This window comes from Alligator sinensis, unplaced genomic scaffold, assembly GCF_000455745.1.
Source record: "Alligator sinensis unplaced genomic scaffold, ASM45574v1 scaffold301_1, whole genome shotgun sequence".
Classification (NCBI taxonomy): Eukaryota; Metazoa; Chordata; order Crocodylia; family Alligatoridae; genus Alligator; species Alligator sinensis.
In genome coordinates, this window is record NW_005842035.1 from 2,125,544 (window position 1) to 2,141,861 (window position 16,318).

At 50.1% G+C, this 16,318-nt stretch overlaps 1 protein-coding gene and 3 non-coding genes across 4 annotated transcripts in view; all 4 read right to left on the reverse strand.

The window, feature by feature from the left end:
* Nucleotides 1-7,346: 7,346 nt before the first annotated feature.
* NCL (nucleolin) overlaps nt 7,347-16,318 on the reverse strand; it is a 51,990-nt gene continuing 43,018 nt past the window's right edge. Inside the window, exons 2-14 of the mRNA XM_025202753.1 lie at nt 15,746-16,022; nt 14,898-15,053; nt 14,226-14,420; nt 13,857-13,946; nt 13,418-13,553; nt 12,272-12,408; nt 11,456-11,582; nt 11,105-11,238; nt 10,204-10,348; nt 9,921-10,072; nt 9,237-9,363; nt 8,036-8,262; nt 7,347-7,822 (exon numbers count right to left, since the gene is read on the reverse strand). Of these exons, the coding sequence (XP_025058538.1) occupies nt 7,740-7,822; nt 8,036-8,262; nt 9,237-9,363; nt 9,921-10,072; nt 10,204-10,348; nt 11,105-11,238; nt 11,456-11,582; nt 12,272-12,408; nt 13,418-13,553; nt 13,857-13,946; nt 14,226-14,420; nt 14,898-15,053; nt 15,746-16,022 (1,986 nt within the window). The 3' untranslated portion in view covers nt 7,347-7,739. The remainder of the gene's footprint in view (nt 7,823-8,035; nt 8,263-9,236; nt 9,364-9,920; nt 10,073-10,203; nt 10,349-11,104; nt 11,239-11,455; nt 11,583-12,271; nt 12,409-13,417; nt 13,554-13,856; nt 13,947-14,225; nt 14,421-14,897; nt 15,054-15,745; nt 16,023-16,318) is intronic.
* Nucleotides 8,939-9,077, reverse strand: LOC112550104. Its single transcript, XR_003093768.1, has one exon. It is a non-coding gene; the product is annotated as a small nucleolar RNA SNORA75 (small nucleolar RNA).
* On the reverse strand, nt 9,703-9,778 carry LOC112550106. The gene has a single exon (XR_003093770.1). It is a non-coding gene; the product is annotated as a small nucleolar RNA SNORD20 (small nucleolar RNA).
* On the reverse strand, nt 13,657-13,727 carry LOC112550105. Its single transcript, XR_003093769.1, has one exon. It is a non-coding gene; the product is annotated as a small nucleolar RNA SNORD82 (small nucleolar RNA).

The window sequence follows — 16,318 nt, forward strand, 5'->3', positions numbered from 1 at the left end:
AGCAGGAATATGGTGAGTAAGGTCTCGGACAGATTGTCCCGTATGCAGAGATCCTTCTGACCAGGATGCAGTGTAAAGGGACCAGGTTCAGGCGGTAGGGTGACAGGCTCCGGTACCAACTGCAAACACACTTCCACCCTCTCCTTAAAATCATAGAAAATTCAGGCTGGAAGGGAGCTCAGGAGGTCACATCTAGTCCAACCCCCTGCTCCAAGCAGGACCAGCCCCAACTACATCATCCCAGCCACAACTTTGTCTACCCGGGTCTTCAAAACCTCCAAGGATGGCGACTCCCCCACCTCTCTGGGTAACCTGGTCCAGTACTTTACTATGCTACTGAAAGAATACTTCCTAACATCCAACCTCAACTTCCCTTTCTGCAGCTTGAGCCCATTGCTCCTTCTGCCATCTGCCCCCACTGAGACCAGCCCAGCTCCATCCTCTTTGCAGCCCCCCTGCAGGGAGGTGAAGGCTGCTATTCAGTCCCCCTCGGTCTTCTCTTCTGCAGACTCAATCAAGCCCATTTCCCTCAGCCTCTCCTCACCAGTCCTCTCCCCCAGCCCCACAACCATTTTCATTGCCCTCCGCTGGACTCTCTCCAACGTGTCCACATCCATTCTGCAGTGGGGGGCCCACAACTGGACACAGGACTCCAGATGTGGCCTCCCCAGTGCTGAATAGAGGGGGAAAAAATCACTGCCAGCGCAGCCCAGGATGGCAGTAGGCTTCTTGGCAACAAGGTGCCGCAGGGCACTGTGGTGCCTGCTTGTTTAAGGGCTGAAACTGCTAGGGAGAGAGCCCTAGCAGTCAGGCAGGAGCCCACCAGCTGCAAGTCACCACAGCCGCAGGAATTGGGGCATTAGCCCGCACCTGCCGGAGGTCAGCTGGCCGGAGGAGGCAGGGCCTGGAGCATATATAAACCCCAGGGCTGGGACCAGAGGGTCAGCTCTCTGCCAGCAGCTAAGGGGGAAGGAAGGAAGGAGCCTGATGGCCCATCTCCTGCTGCTGGTCAGGTTAAGGGATTTTAGGAGCTCACCAGACCCTGGTCTACAAGGCATGTTGTGCTGGGGAAAGGATAATTCATTTTAAGGAACAAAGCACTCCCCGAGCTGCTTGCATTATGTTATAGCCCAGGGACTTGCATTTTGATTTCTGTTTGCGGTCCGGTGGATTGGGCTGAGACTATTGGGGACGGAGGAAGCCTCATTGGGGACCCCAGCACCAGTGTGGGCACGGGATCCGGGGTGCACAGACCCCAGCGCCAGTGTGGGCGCAGAGAGACAGAGAGAGACAGGGCTGCGGAGAGCCCAGTAATGACCAGAGATCAAGTGAAACTAAGGCCTCGGAGCGACACGGTGAACGCCATCTGCGAGGCTTGGGGCGTGTTAAAGGGACGGTTTGGAGCCACGCACCTAGCCCGTAAGGCTGAGGGCGTCCTGAGATGTCCATTTTAGAGTGGGACCCAAAAGGGGTCCGAGAACCCACAGGGTCCAGTGGGGTCCAGCAGGACCGTGCCCAACGTAAACTTGAGGGCAGCCTCCCTATTCATAATTATTACCAACACGACATGGCGGGTGAGAAAGAGGGTGCTCATTGAGCAGAGTTGGCACGGTCAAGGGGCCATGGGGTATCATGGCCATCTCCGGGGACCCCAGCCCATGACACAAGGGCACACTGCTGGCTCATATTCAGCTTAGTCCCCTGTCCCCGCCAGCTCCTTTTCTGCAGAGCTGCTGCCCAGCCCGTCACCCCCAGCCTGTCCCGGTGCAGGGGATTGCTCCCTCCTCAGTGCAGGACTTTGCACTTGTCCTTGTCGAACCTCATGAGATTTCTTTTGGTCCAATCCTCCGATTTGTCTGGGTCTCTCTGAATCCCAGCCCTACCCTCCAGCATATCTACGACTCCCCCCAGCTTGGTGTCATCTGCAGACTTGCTGACGGTGCATCCATCCCATCTTCCAGGTCGCTGATGCAGACTTTGAACAAAACCAGCCCCAGGACCGACCCCTGGGGCGCTCCACTTGATACTGGCTGCCAACGAGACATGGAGCCATTGACTACCACCCTCTGTGCCCGATGCTCCAGCCAGTTTTCCATCCACTTTACAGTCCATTCATCCTTAGCTGGCCTGGGACAATGTTGTGGGAGACTACCAAAAGCTTTGCTAAAATCAAGGTATATCATGTCCACTGCTCTTTCTGCACCCACAGAGCCAGTTCTCATTATAAAAGGCAATCAGGTTGGTTGGTTGGTTAGGCATGACTTGCACTGTTTATACAAATGCATGTGCTGCAGCGTGGGGCACTTTTAAAAGTGCTTGGTGCTGTAGCACGTACATGTGTAAAAGTGTCCTATGTGTCCACTCCCCTTTGCACCAGGATAAAGGCAAATCACACTGGTATAAATGTGTCGTGGGCAGGGCCGACCCGAGCAGGGTGCAGGGCCCGGGCCAAATCAGTCCATGTGGTGCTCCGATCTCACGGGGCCCTGTCCCGAAGAAGCTGCCGCAGCCATCGATGTCGTCGGTGTCGGGGGGAGGGATAGCGAGCAGCTGGACGCGGAGTCACTGCTCCGCCCAGCTCTGCGGGGTCTCCCAAAGCATGGGGTCCCGGGTGGTCGCCTCGATTCACCTCCCCCAGGGACGGGTCTGGTCATAGGTCTGCACGCCAAAGCAAAGCACTTGCAGGGACTACAGGGTAACAACCAACCGGCTAGTGTGCCAGCGCTTTAGCAAAGCCTTTGTGCGAGCAGTGTATATATATATAGAGAGAGAGAGGTCTCTATTCTATGTATATAGATCAATGCTCCAGTGAATCCATGCCGATTTGTTCCTAATCACCTTCTGCTCCAAGTGCTTCAAAATGGATTCCTTGAGGATTTGCTCCAGGATTTCTCCAGGGACTGGGTGAGGCTGACTGGGCTGGAGTTCCCCGGTGCTCTAGTCTGCGAGCTGACCTTGCCTGCGAAGACTGAGGTGAAGGCGGCATTGAGCACTTCAGCCTTTTCTGCATCTTGTCACTAGACTACCTCCCCCATTCAGGAAGGGACCCGTACTTCCCCGATCCTCCTCTTGCTACCGACATACTTGTAGAAACCCTTCTTGGTTCCCTTCGTGTCCCGTGCTCGCTGCAACTGCAGTTGCACTTTGGCCTTCCTTACTTCATCCCTGCATCCCCGAGCAATGCTCTTATACTCTTCCCTAGGTATTTATCCAAGTTTCCATTTCTTATAAGCTTCCTTTTTGTGACTTAATTTACTGAAGAGTTCCCTGCTAAGCCAAGCTGGTCTTCTGCCACACTTGCTAGTCTCCCTGCCCATCAGGATGGTTTGATCCTGCACTCTCAGTAAGGCTTCCTTCAAGTACAGCCAGCTCTCCTGGACTCCTCTCCCCCTCCGACCGGCTTCCCAGGGGATCCTGCCCATGAGTTCCCTAAGTGAGTCAAAGTCTGCTTTCTCAAGTCTGCTTTTTACTCTGCTGCTCTCCATCCTTCCTTTCCACAGGATCCTGAGCTCAGTCATTTCGTGGTCACTGCTGCCCAAGTTGCCTTCCACTTCTACATCCCCCACCAATTCACCCATTAGCGAGCAGCAGGTTAAGACGAACATGGCCCCTAGTTGGCCGCTCCAGCACTCGCACCTGGAAACTGTCCCCAAGGCTCTCCAAAACCTTCCTGGATAGCCTGCGCACTGCTGTGTTGTCCTCCCAGATCTCAGGGTGCCTGAAGTGCCCCGAGTCCTTGTCAAGGCAAAGCCAAGGGCTTGCTGCAACTCCTAGTCCTGCCTGGGCTGGGACAGTTCATGAAAGCTTGTTGCACGTGTGTGTGCATGCGTGTGCACACACATTACACACACACACACACACACACACACACACACATCCATCACAAGCTTTTAACTGTCCCTACATACAGTGCACGTGTACACAATGTGTAAACAGATATAGTGTGGTGTATATAGATTGCATAGTGTATATACATAAACTGTACACACACACAGAGCGTATATACATACACACGTGTCCACACACACACAGCTATATACTGTACACACAGATATATAGCTTACACACACAATTGTGTACACAGTATACATACAGATATGCACACACACACACACACAGACTCAGCATCCATACATACATGTGTATACTCACACACACCTTGTGTACACGGTGTCTACACACACACAGGCTGTGCATGCACACACATACACAGTATATACACACAGACTGCTGATTGTGTACAGTGCATATACATTCACACGCACAGACCGGGTACACATGCAGACTGTGCACCTCCTTGGGGTCATCTACAAGGTGCAACTCCACGGTGCCTGCTGCTTGACTTCAGCCCGAGGCTGCGGCTACCCACGTCTCTGCTCAGGACAGCTAACCCCTTCCCTTCCCCTCCCGGGCAAAGGGACCCAGGCGCTGGCACCAGCAGCTGCTCTCCATTTGCCAACCCAGGTCGACACCCGAACCCGGGACGTACAGCAGCAGCTGGCTGCAAAGCAGGTGCTGCCACCTAGTGCCCCCACGGGCCAGCGCAGCAGGGCTTTTGCAACCATTTGCCAGCCCAGCTCTCCCACGCCGCAGCCCGTATTGCCTAAGATGGCTGAAGCCCAAATCAGCCTCCGCACCAGGCCATCCCGGGGCTGGGCCTGACGCAGGAGACTGCAGCTGCCACCTGGGACTTGCCCAGCCACCCTCTAAGCAGAGCTCGTCCTCTCCTCGTCACCCCGGGGTTGGGAACGACCCCATCCAAGTCCCTGCACACGGGTCACTTGTGCATGAGGGCATCACTGCAAGAGGGACCACGTGCCCAGTTCTCACCAGCCGCTCTAGCACCAGAAGCCGCTACCTGGGGCTGCACCATCCCACTAGCACCTGTGAAATGTTAACACGAGACCCCCAACTGCCCCTGCACTTTGCTCCAGCTGCAGCAGCTGCCTGTTCCCAAGCCGCCCTCCCTGCCCCGGCTTCTTCTGCCTCACCCAGCACAGGCACGTGCCAGGAGCACCTGCACAGTGCACAGCCACAGGGGAGCCGCCAGGGACATGGTGCAATGGAGAGGGGAGCATCTGCCCATATGTCAGTGCAGGGGCAAGCAGTCCCTGGACCCGTATGAAGCACGGTAACTCCCAACCACCCTGCCCTGAGCTGGCAGAGGCCTGGATTTGAAGGCTGCCAGCAGTGTCATGGCAAGAAGTGAAGGACACTGCCCTCCCGCCCAAGCCCAGGACCAGGAGTCTAAAGCCTGGCGCTGGATGCATGACTGGCACGAGTAAATCTTGGCTCCAGATTTCTCCATGCGAAAAGCATGGCTCCAGGGTGCCCCCGTGAGCTTGGTACCCGGCTCAGCACATACTTTAAAGCAGCTGACCCAGCAGTGTGGGAGGCAGTACAGAGAAGCACAGGCCTTTGCACAGGTGGATACCTACCGTCTGCCAGTGCGACTACCGGCCTGCAACAAGGTGGGGAGGAGACACGTTACTTTCCAGGCTGCTGATACGATTTAACCCAGCAGACAACTCGACTCCAGTGGCACCAGGGTGGCTGCTGGAGTCAGGGAATGGATGCTATCCCCCCTTGTCCCCCTGCCACTAGCTTGAATTGGTGGCAGCAACTGAAGAGAGAATTCAGCAGTGGGCAGATGAGGTCTGGAGGCCCCAGTTTAACCCCAAGGGCCAGCAAGGGGGAAGCTCTGACTTGGATGCACATTGAGCCATGTACAGCGATGCAAGCTGCATTGGAAAGCAGCAGCTTCAGCAAGTAAACCCACAAGCTGCCCTCAAGCCCCAGGTAAAAGCCCAGGTCAGGCTTACACTGAGCACTATGCTGCAACAGGAGACAGTGCCCTGGGATGCAGGAAAGCTTCCACTTTTCCACAGGCAGCTGGAAGCAGCAGGTGCACAGCACAGGGCTGTGTACAACCATATGCTGCTATCACTCATTTCAAAGCCGTAAGTGCAGCAGTTCCAGCTTTTGCAGCTGCCTGGCTTGGAGACAGGCTCATATCTGTTGTACGGCTCAAGCTGTAGTAAAATGAGTGTGTGATTATTAGGCAGACATCTTGGAGAATGCCTGCTGCAGCAGCTTTGCACCAGCTCAGGGGCCAGGACAAGCTCCTTCCTTCCTTGCAGTTGCCAGGGAATCCCTTGAAGCTAATACGTGCAAGGCTTTACACTACCACAAATTTCACACCACAGCCCCGTCCCTGGGGCAACCAGGAACAGAAGAGCCTTGAACTTGCTTGCAGCACCTGTCACCATCTCCTTGTGGATGAGGCCGAGGGGCACAGCCACAGAGGCTGCAGTGAGAGCACCAGCAGGCTGGTTTTAGAAAGGGAGCGTTTGGGGAAGGGGCTCCAGCCTTCTGCAGTAACCAAACTCTCATGACCACCTGCACTATCACCTTTGTGTGGTGGTGCTCAGGACTTCTTGTTCTTGGGTATTTAATCAGCAGAGTTAGGAAACCAGTTGTAGGCCAACAGACGGGAGATCCCACGCAAATGGAAGGCCAGGGCAGTGCTTTTAGAAATAACAAAGCAGCCGCTCATTTCCAGACATAACAGTCTCTATGGCACAAGATGTATTTGCCTGAAAGTAGGTCCAACTTCATGGGCTCTTAGCACATAGCTCCTGTCACTTGTAGTTCTAGATCAAGGGTTCCCAATCTTTTTATGCCAAGGACGGGCAAAACTGCGGACTGGCAAGGCATGGACAGGCTAGCCAACCATTTTTTGTACTCGGTATAAAAAAGGATTGGCTGCCAGTCCGCAGTATGCTGGTCACTTCCAGTCCACGGTTTGCCGGTCCACGGCCACTTCCGGTCTGGCAGCCATCCCTCTGGCAGACCGGCAGCCAACCCTTTGCAGCCTGGCACCAGGCCACGTCCCAGGGGTTGGGAACCCCTGTCCTAGATGACTTGATTTTCATCCAGGACACCTGTACCTCTGCTACTTGTGTGACCCACTGACTTTCCAGTCACACCTGGCTGCCTGGCAGGGGGTGAGCCCCCAGAAACACACAGCTTCCAGGTGTCTGAAAGTGATACCTGCTGCATGCCCGATATGCAAAACTCCTCTTAAAATGGCCACGTGAGAACAAGATATCCTGGTTTATGCAGCTCTCTTCCCTCTGCCCTTGCTTTTCACGTAGTTATAGTGTAAAGCCTCAGCAGTCCCTCTTCCAACTGTACCTACAAGGTCAGGTGCTTATCAGCAACACGTGTATGGGAGAGGGCAGCCGAAAAGGCTGCGTGATTCCTACCAAAAGGAAGATCCCCCTCCTTCCCTGCCCCCAACTGCTTGTTCCCCTCTTCCCCCTTCTGAATAGCAGAAACCAGGCACCAGTTGAGGCCCTTTAATCTGCCTGAGGCAGCGCGCCGAGGCACAAATCATGATAAAACGCTGTGCATTTTTACAGCAAAAAAAATGCTACAGAAGTTAATAGGAAAAAAAAAATATTTTTGTACATGGGTAAAAGGTTATAAATTCAATGACAACTCACAGACAAGGGGAACTCCCACATCTACTGCTCATTTCTTTAAAATGTTCCTTTGAAAGTCACCATTCAAAACGGTGCTCTTCCTTGAAATGAAATTTGCTGCTTTCCAAGTGGCTCTCGGTACTGCTTTGCGTCTTGGAATGTCCTCGGGAGGCTCCGTCAATAACAAGGGGAGAATAAAAACCCCGGAGTCCTTTCAGAGTGTCTCAGAGAGGAGAGGGGGAAAGGGAAAGTTTAGTCGTCAAATTTGATCTTCTTCCCCTGGGGCTTGTGATCTCCTCCTCCTCCTCTGCCTCCCCGGAAGCTTCCTCCTCTGCCTGGAAGCAAATTTAAGAGGTGATTAGAAAGCAAAGCCACGTCTGCACAAACCCAACAGCCGTAATGCACTCCTGGATTCCTATCTGGGCAGGTCGCAACGTGCCAGATTCATCACGAGCAGCTCCACTGTTTGCTGGGGCTTCTGTGCTGCTTTCCAAAGCAAGCGGGCAAACCCAGTGAGCCCTGAACACATGGCCCAACAGATCACATACCTCCAAATCCTCGGCCACCACCTCTGCCACCAAATCCACCGCGGCCGCCCCGGCCACCTCTGCCTCCACGGCCCCCGAATCCGCCGCCGAATCCACCACCACGCTGACCGTCACCCTTGGGCTTAGCGAAATCCAGTGTGACTTTGTTCCCATCAATCTCACCATCCTCCATAGCTTCCTTAGCTGCTTTGGCCTCTTCTGGGGAACCAAAGTCCACAAAGCCAAACCTGTACAGAGGCAAGACGAGAGCTCAGCCATGACTGCAATGGCCACTGAACGCAGCCCTGCAAGTCAACCTGCTCAGCCTTCTGCCATCTTTAATAGATGAATCTAAAGAGGACAGAAACTCAGGCAGTTTTCCTAATATACTTAGCCTAGAATCATTCTCTAATGTTTTGGTTTTTCAACTCATTTTGCTCACACTTGGCAATTTTATGTATGCGCATTAAGGAGCTAGATGGACACAAGGGGTTTTTTCACTACCACTTCAATCACTACACATGGTAGATTCTCCATTGTAAAAGACACACACATGCCTTCTACTTTTATCCAGACGAGGGCAAAGCTGGAATTGAATGCCAGTTCTTGGTTCACGTGCTGTGCTCAATCAATAGACTACACCTTTTGGCAGTGTCTTCAGGTCCAAATGCACCTGCTGTACTCAGCACTGGACCAATGATAAAGCCTGACAAGTTTATGATAATAGCTCAGTTTTCTTAACCTATGTAAGGAGCACAAAGAAAAGCAGCAGAGTACAAAGCCCTGGCATGCAACATCTGTTGGTAGGTAAGGCACATTTAACACTGGCCAGCTGTCTAGGAGTCCCATGTCTCCATAACTTTATTATCAGATCACAAATGCTGTAAGCATAGCGTAGCTTGCTACTGAAGAACAGGCAAAGTCAAGTGTCCAGCCATGGCTAATCACATTATCTGACAAGACCAGGAAGTGAATAAGCCAGCACTGAGCTTTTAATGTTCTTCTCGTGCGAATCCATAGACTGCCACTGATTTTACGGCAGGAAGGAGCTCATTGAGAAGGAGCAACAGAACGTCTCAAGGCTGCCAAAGGCAAAGAGGCATGCGGCATATTGTTCAAGGTAATGAACGACTTGCCAAGATCGATTTGGATGGCAACAGATTAAGTGAGACCCTTTTCCAAGAGGAAAATTTCCTCTCAGGCAGATTAGGATTTGACATACCCTTTGGATGATCCAGTGTCTCTGTCCGTGACTATTCTGGCTTTTATGGAGCCCTCAAACGACTCTCTCAATGTCTCCTCTGTTGTATCCTCAGAAAGGCCTTTGACAAACAGCGTTTTGCTTTGTTCTAAAAGAAAGAAAATCCACTTGTAAATCCCCCACATTGTAACGTTCCTGTCTGGAAACAGGTTTCTGAGAGCCAGCTTCCCATCAAGCCCTATTATCCACAAGGGGAGCTTAGCCAAACAGGTATTGTGCCCGATTTGCAGTATGGACAACTTGAATTGTCCAGGAATCCATGAGTATCCAACCCCAATATTAAATGACACTGCTGAGGAGGCGGGTGGCATAGCCCTCTACCCCCATTTCTGATAGCTAAAGCAATGACACAATGCAGGGAATTGGTTCAACAGAAGATGCTCACAAAAACTGACTCGTTTTCCTAACTAAGTTGTAACCAGTGCAGCTGGATCAGTACTTAACTATCTAGGATTTCTGTGATAACTTTCATCTGTATCTCCGATAATCAGTCATCACCTTCAGCATCAGCTCTCAGAGAGCAGGTCCTTCCATATCTATCCAGGTCTGAGTCTTGGCCAACAGAATTGACATGTTCATGGCTGAACCACAAGCATCTCACAGAAAAGAGACAAAAAGTCAAAGGATAAAGCACAGAGCACTTACGAGTATATCCTCCCCTGGCGCCAAAGTCCCTTTTCTGTCCTCCTGGCGTGGTAAATTCTAATCTGATCTGTCTGCCTTCAATGTCTGTGTTGTTACAGGAGGTCAAAGCCTCTTTAGCATCTTCAACCGTAGGAAATTCTATAAATGCAAAACTAATAGGAGAGAAAAGTGTTAAGTCAGGAGCCTTGTTCCTGTAAGCTGGATCACTATTACATCATACGCATTCTTTAAAATTAATGTTACCCAAACAGAGAACAAAGAACCGCAGTCAACTCTTACATACCCCCTAGGCCTGCCTTGTTCATTTTGCGGCATCCTGATAGATGAAGCTTTTTCAAACAGTTCTTGAAGAGTTTCTTCTGTTGCACTGTATGCAAGGTTGTTCAGAATGAGGGTCTTGGACTCTCCTCCTCCTCCTCCCCCGCCACCTACACAGGAGACAGATGCACAACTCAGAACTCCGCACTTACAGACTTTTCTGCGTAAAAATGACTGTTTTGGGGGGAAGGGGTGAGTACACGTGCAGATTTTCAAGGCTCTAGCACAGGGGCAGGCAGTTATTTCGGGCAGAGGGCCGCTTACTGAGTTTTGGCAAGCCTTCAAGGGCTGCATGACAGGCAGCCAGGGGCAGCGAAATATCTTCTAAATTTTTAGGGGCCCCGTGGGCCGGATAGAATGGCTTGGTGGGCCGCATTTTGCCCACCCCTGCTCGAGCATTTCATCTGAGGGTAGCTTCTACTCAATGCCAGACGACCTGCCCTAAAGATGAAGGAGGGGACAGACAGCAAAAGGGCAACTAAGGCAGGGAGCAGAACAGAGCAGGAGATGGGCAGGGTGAGCAAACAAAAAAAGCAAAGCATCAGATTGGGTGGGGAGAGGGAACTAGAATGGTGGTTGGGGTAGGTGTGGGGCTAATTAGTAGGATGTCTGTGAAAAAGACTGGCCCTCACTGGTCGAAAAAGCTTGAAGGTGCAATTTCCCCAGCCCAATCAATCATTTTCAGAACACAGGATTTTAAGAAAAGAACATGAAACGTTAGCAACGGAAAGGCAAGAGGAGACCGTGCAAGAAAAGCGATCTGCTAGTGAAGCAAGCACAGGACACTTGGCAAAACTGCCATCATGGCAGCCCGCATGCTCTTGGTGACAAGTGTGCCTGCACGCACCATCGGGCCCTGTAAATACCTTTCTGAGTTTTTTGCTGGCTCTTCTCCCCTGTGTAGTCTAGGATTATAGCACGACCATCGATTTCAGTGCCCTGTTTCTCCTCCAGTGCTTTGTCTGCTTCGGCTTCTGTTTTAAACTCTATGTAAGCAATTCTGAAATGAAGGAGAGCATATTAACAATGTTTCTTCTAAGCTGCCAAATGCATGGAGAACTGCATCACTGTTTTACTTTGAGTAGGTGTTCTCTCGCTTATTTTTTGAGGTAGGTTTTGGAAACAGCAGAGATATCAATCCAAGGTAAAGAACAGAGCTGCACTAGAAGTTTACATGCAAAACAGGCTGGTGGTTAAGAACTACCACAGCTACCTACCCTTTACTGGTCCCGCCCTTGCCAGAAACTAGCCGGACCTCCAATGCATTTTCAAATACTTCCTTAATTTCATCTTGGGTTACATGGTAAGGCAGGTTCTTCACAAAGATTGTTCTGGCATCTCTCTCTGCAACAAGAAAAAACAAGATGTAGAGTCTCGCTAATATGTTGAAAGGTAGTAACAGACCCTGCTCACTTTAAAGCATCACATCAGCTCCAAACACCAAGATAAGGCAATTCAGAATTAGACCAAGAAGAGCACCACATAAAGCTGTATCTTTACGGGCACCAGTAAACATGGTTTATTTACAGATTAATGGCTACTGGAAAGTTAAGAAGGTATTTGTGCACAAACAAAACCCAGGTTCCAAAGTGAGAAAGATAACATTGTGTGCTGCCAGTAAAGCTAGTTCCCTTCTTCCCCAATGCCTCCGTTGTTCTTTAAGATTCCACTTTCACAGATGTGGCACAAGGAGAACTGGCCTGAGATTTACAAGGCCACAAAGCAGATTTAAAACATGTAAGATTCAGATAAAATTGAAAAAGGATTTAACCTCTTGATGAGCGAGAACTTCATGTTTTAACAAAGAGAGTGACAGATAATTACAGCCAGAACTTGATCAAAAAAATGTTAACTTAATGCTCTCTCAAACACTGAAGTGCTTTTACCAGTTCTTCTTTGAGACTTAGAAGGACAATAAAAAGATTTTAGCAGACTGGCTTCCAAATAAGCACGGCTAAGAGCACATCAGCAGTAAGGTATAATTGACTGCACTGACCACTGCAAAGGTTCAAAGAACCAAAATGGTTTCCTACCTTTCTTGTTTTCTTTATAGTTTTCTTTAGTCCTTGCTTTGTCCAGTTTTATTTCCAAGCCCATGAGCTTCTTCCCATTGAACTTGAGAGCTTTCTCCAGGTCATCAGCTGATGCAAAATCAACGTAGCCAAACCGCCTGAAAAGGAGAGAGGCATTAAAATCTACACTGATCTTTTCACTTTGTACCAACGGACATTATGGAAGTCTATTCCCAGCAGGGACTGCTGTTGAAGAGTTAAGCACAGGAAGCAGCTTTCACAGAAGCCATTAAAGTTTACAGCTGCTGCTAGACAAGAGATAGAAAGCATTCCTTGATGGCACTGGGGGCCAACCTTTTGGCAGGCATGCCACAAGTTTGCTCCACACCTTTCTCAAGTGCCACAATCCCCTTCTCTTGACCGTTGTTACCCTGTTTTCTGCTCCCAGCCTGACCTGCTACTTTGCTGTCTGCTCCCAACCCTATCTGTCACTGTGCTAATTCCCCAATATCATGTGTGCCATACAGGAGGTAGCCTGTGCCACGGGTTGGCCACCTCCTGCCTAAGGGAATTCAAAAAAAAGTAGTGCCCTCTGGCTCTTCCCCTCCAGTGCTCAGCATTGAGGGGGAAAACACAACTGTAGTAGGTCTGTACTGAGGCAGCAACACAGGGTAGGTGAAAGGTGGGGGCACACTGAGGCAGCAGCAAGGGGCTGGTGGCTGGACACCGAAGTCAGCCTGGGGGCTTGCTGCCATGTGAGCATGTCAAACAGGCCACACCGCCAACTTCTGATAACTCACAGGATTACCAGCCAGCCAGACTGAACGGCTTTGCAGGCTGAATGTTTGACACCACTGCCTTAAGGTAATCGAAAATTTGAGTGACTTTTCTTGTGTTTCCCTGGTTAAATTCACTTGGACTCTTTACTCTGCCTGACAGGTATGCTTAGAGAAAAGCCGCGGGACTAGGAGGCAGTGACAATCAAATAAATTAACATGTGCTGCAGGGGAAACCCCACCTCTTTGATCAGCCACACCCTCTCAGGCAGTTTTGCACGCTATCCAACTATTCCTCTTTCATTACATGTTCATCTGCTAACCAAGTACACCTGCAATTTATATTCACCACTCCAAACATCAGCAGGCAGAGGTTTAGCAGAGAACTTACTTGGACGGGCCAATTCTGACTTGCAAGACTGTTAGGTTCTTCTTGCCAAAGAAATCCTTGACGCCAGTCTTCAGTTCCTCCAGGTCCTTGTTGGGGTCCAGATTTCCAATGAAGAGGGAGAAAGCTTCAGCATTTTCTTAAAAAATAAAAAATAAATAAAATAAATAAAAACGCACACACTAAAAGTTGTACGTCTTAAATGCAACCCTGTTGTAACTCACTGACTGCACCAGACTTCAGCACATCAGATTTTAAAAAAAACCTGACATCAGGCTTCAGTATTAAGTCCCTAGTACTCATCACCTGTGCTGACAGCCCCCCAGCAGTCAAAGCCTTTGCACAAACTCCCCATCCAGCAGGGTTTCACACTTGAGAAGTGCTTTAAGGGCTAAGCTGGAGACTCAGGAAGCTTTTTCAGACTGCTGCTTCTCTAACCTACCTTCAGTTGTTTTCTTTTTCTTGACTTCTGGGGCACTCTTTTGATTGGCCATTTCTTTCTTTCGTTTCCCAGATGCCTCCTTCACAGGCTCTATGGAACAGAGGGAAAGGCAGGAAGATGTTGAAATAAAAACCAAGGTTTAAGGCACCAGTAACAACCAGTCTTTCAAACTGGATCAGTACTTGACTATCTTGAGAAACGCTCATGTGTGATTTCCATCACATCATCATTTCAAACACTTCTCATCAGTTCCAGTTTTATGCAAATCAAGGACTTCTGACACAACTTGCTCAAGAATGGTAACTGCTCTAGAAGACACCAGTGTGCTACTGCACAGCACAAATTCATACACAGCTACGTTCAACTCACTTCCCCCCTCATCCTCTTCATCGTCATCCTCCTCATCGTCATCTTCTTCATCATCATCATCATCGTCCTCATCGTCCTCCTCATCATCCTCCTCTTCAGAATCTGCCTTGGCTATCGCAGCAGCAGCCGCCTTCACTAGAGCTACTTTTTTCACTTGCACTGGGGTGATGTCCATGGCCTCGTCCTCGTCAGAGTCTGACGTGATAAGAGATGTTAGAACACAAGCTGCAATTTTGTGCAATACCAAGGAGACTTCACGTCAATCCCCTTTGAGGGGAATGGGACACTCAACTCATCTTGTTCATTTAAGCCTGTGAGCTCTAAAAAAAAGAACTCTTAATGCATCTCCATGATACCTAGCACAAACCAATTTTGGCTGGGCGCCTGTAAGTGCCACCCATGATATCATAAGTCCTACCATCCAATGGTAAGAAGCTCTGCAAGCACCAACAGGAAATAAGTGCTCCAAACCCACTAGTAACATGTTAACAACTCCATCACTAAGCTCTTGCAGCCCCATAAAAACTAGTTTAGACTTAAGTGGGACAGATGAGCAGTTGCCTTTAAAAATGTGAAGTTAAGGAGTCTTTTGGCACCCTCTTAGCAAGTCATGCCAATTCAAACCATGTGCTCCTAATCTCAGCCCTGTCACGCCAAGCACAGCCTACATACCATCCTCTTCATCATCATCCTCCTCGTCATCTTCCTCCTCGTCAGACTCTTGCTTTGCTGGGACAGCGACTGGTTTTTTGGCGGGTACAGCTACAGGTTTTTTGGCTGCAAGCTTCACAGGCACTGGGACTTCCTCCTCCTCCTCCTCGGACTCATCTGTAACAACAGCCAATTACTCAGTGTTCTGCAAACTACAACCGAGCACATTATTGTTACTACAGCCTTGACTGAAACTTTAACATCTCATCAACTTGGGTCCAGTTAGAAGCTCTGGAAACAGAGGGCTAATTGTCAGTTGAAGCATCACGTAATACTGACAGAGCCAATGCCATGTGCTTCCATACAGCTCCAACATTAAACCTGCCTATCTTTCTTTCACTGCCCCCATCTTGATGCTACGCCAGACCTGTGCCACTTGACTACTAGATGTGCTGAACTGCACAACAGAGCTGCGATGGAAAATGCACAAGCAGCTGGACTGGACCATCTCAGTGTACTCGTTGAAGATAGCCAAACTACTGATAGACTGGTGATGCCCAACCAGTGTGCCCAGGCACCCTGAGGCACTGCAGAAAGTGAGAGGAGATAAGCAGCTAAGGGCAGGCTCAACCTCCTGTTCTTGATTCCAGTCGTCTTTCCTGCCTAAGGCAGGGGGGCTGGACTCGATCTTGCAAAGTCCCTTCCAGCCCCTTACAATCTATGAATCTATGCCTGCCTGCGCCGTCTGCAAGGTGGTAAGCACTGCAATAAAGAAATTAGTTTCTGAATGGGGTGCCGCTCAATTCCTAAGAGTTACGGAAGGTGGCTTGAGATTTAAAAGGTTGAGAACTGCATGACTGTTGTCTTACCAGAGTCCTCTTCATCCCCCTCGCTGTCATCATCTTCTTCTTCCTCGCTCTCCTCTTTCTTGGCATTTTTTCCATTTTTCGCTCCTTTGGCCGGAGCAGCAGCCTTCTTCACTGGTGGAGTCGCTACCTTCTTAGCAGGAGGGGCAGGCTTTTTTCCAGGAGAGGCAGCTGCAGCTGCTTTTTTGCCAGGCGTGCCTGCTGCTTTCACAACTACTTTCTTCTGAGGAACCACCACCTTAGAGAGAGAAACACCGAGCGAGGAATGATTAAGCAACTCCTACACGTGCTTCAAAAAGCTGGTTTCAAATTGTCAGCTACTGAAGTCACAACCCACAAATGAGACCATGTGCCGGGGCCTCTAATAAGCTGGAGGTTTGGCCTTCCTGCCCAAGGGCCGAGCCACTCTGGCCGTTAACAGCTACCCTTCATCTGCGCGCAGATCAGGAACATGCACGCTACGCCTGTTCATTCCCGTAACACGGTAACTCCAGGACAAATCGTGTCCTGGACGTGCCGTTTTCAGAGCTGTCAGCAAGTTGGCTATGAACAGTGTCCTCTGTGATGCTCTACAAC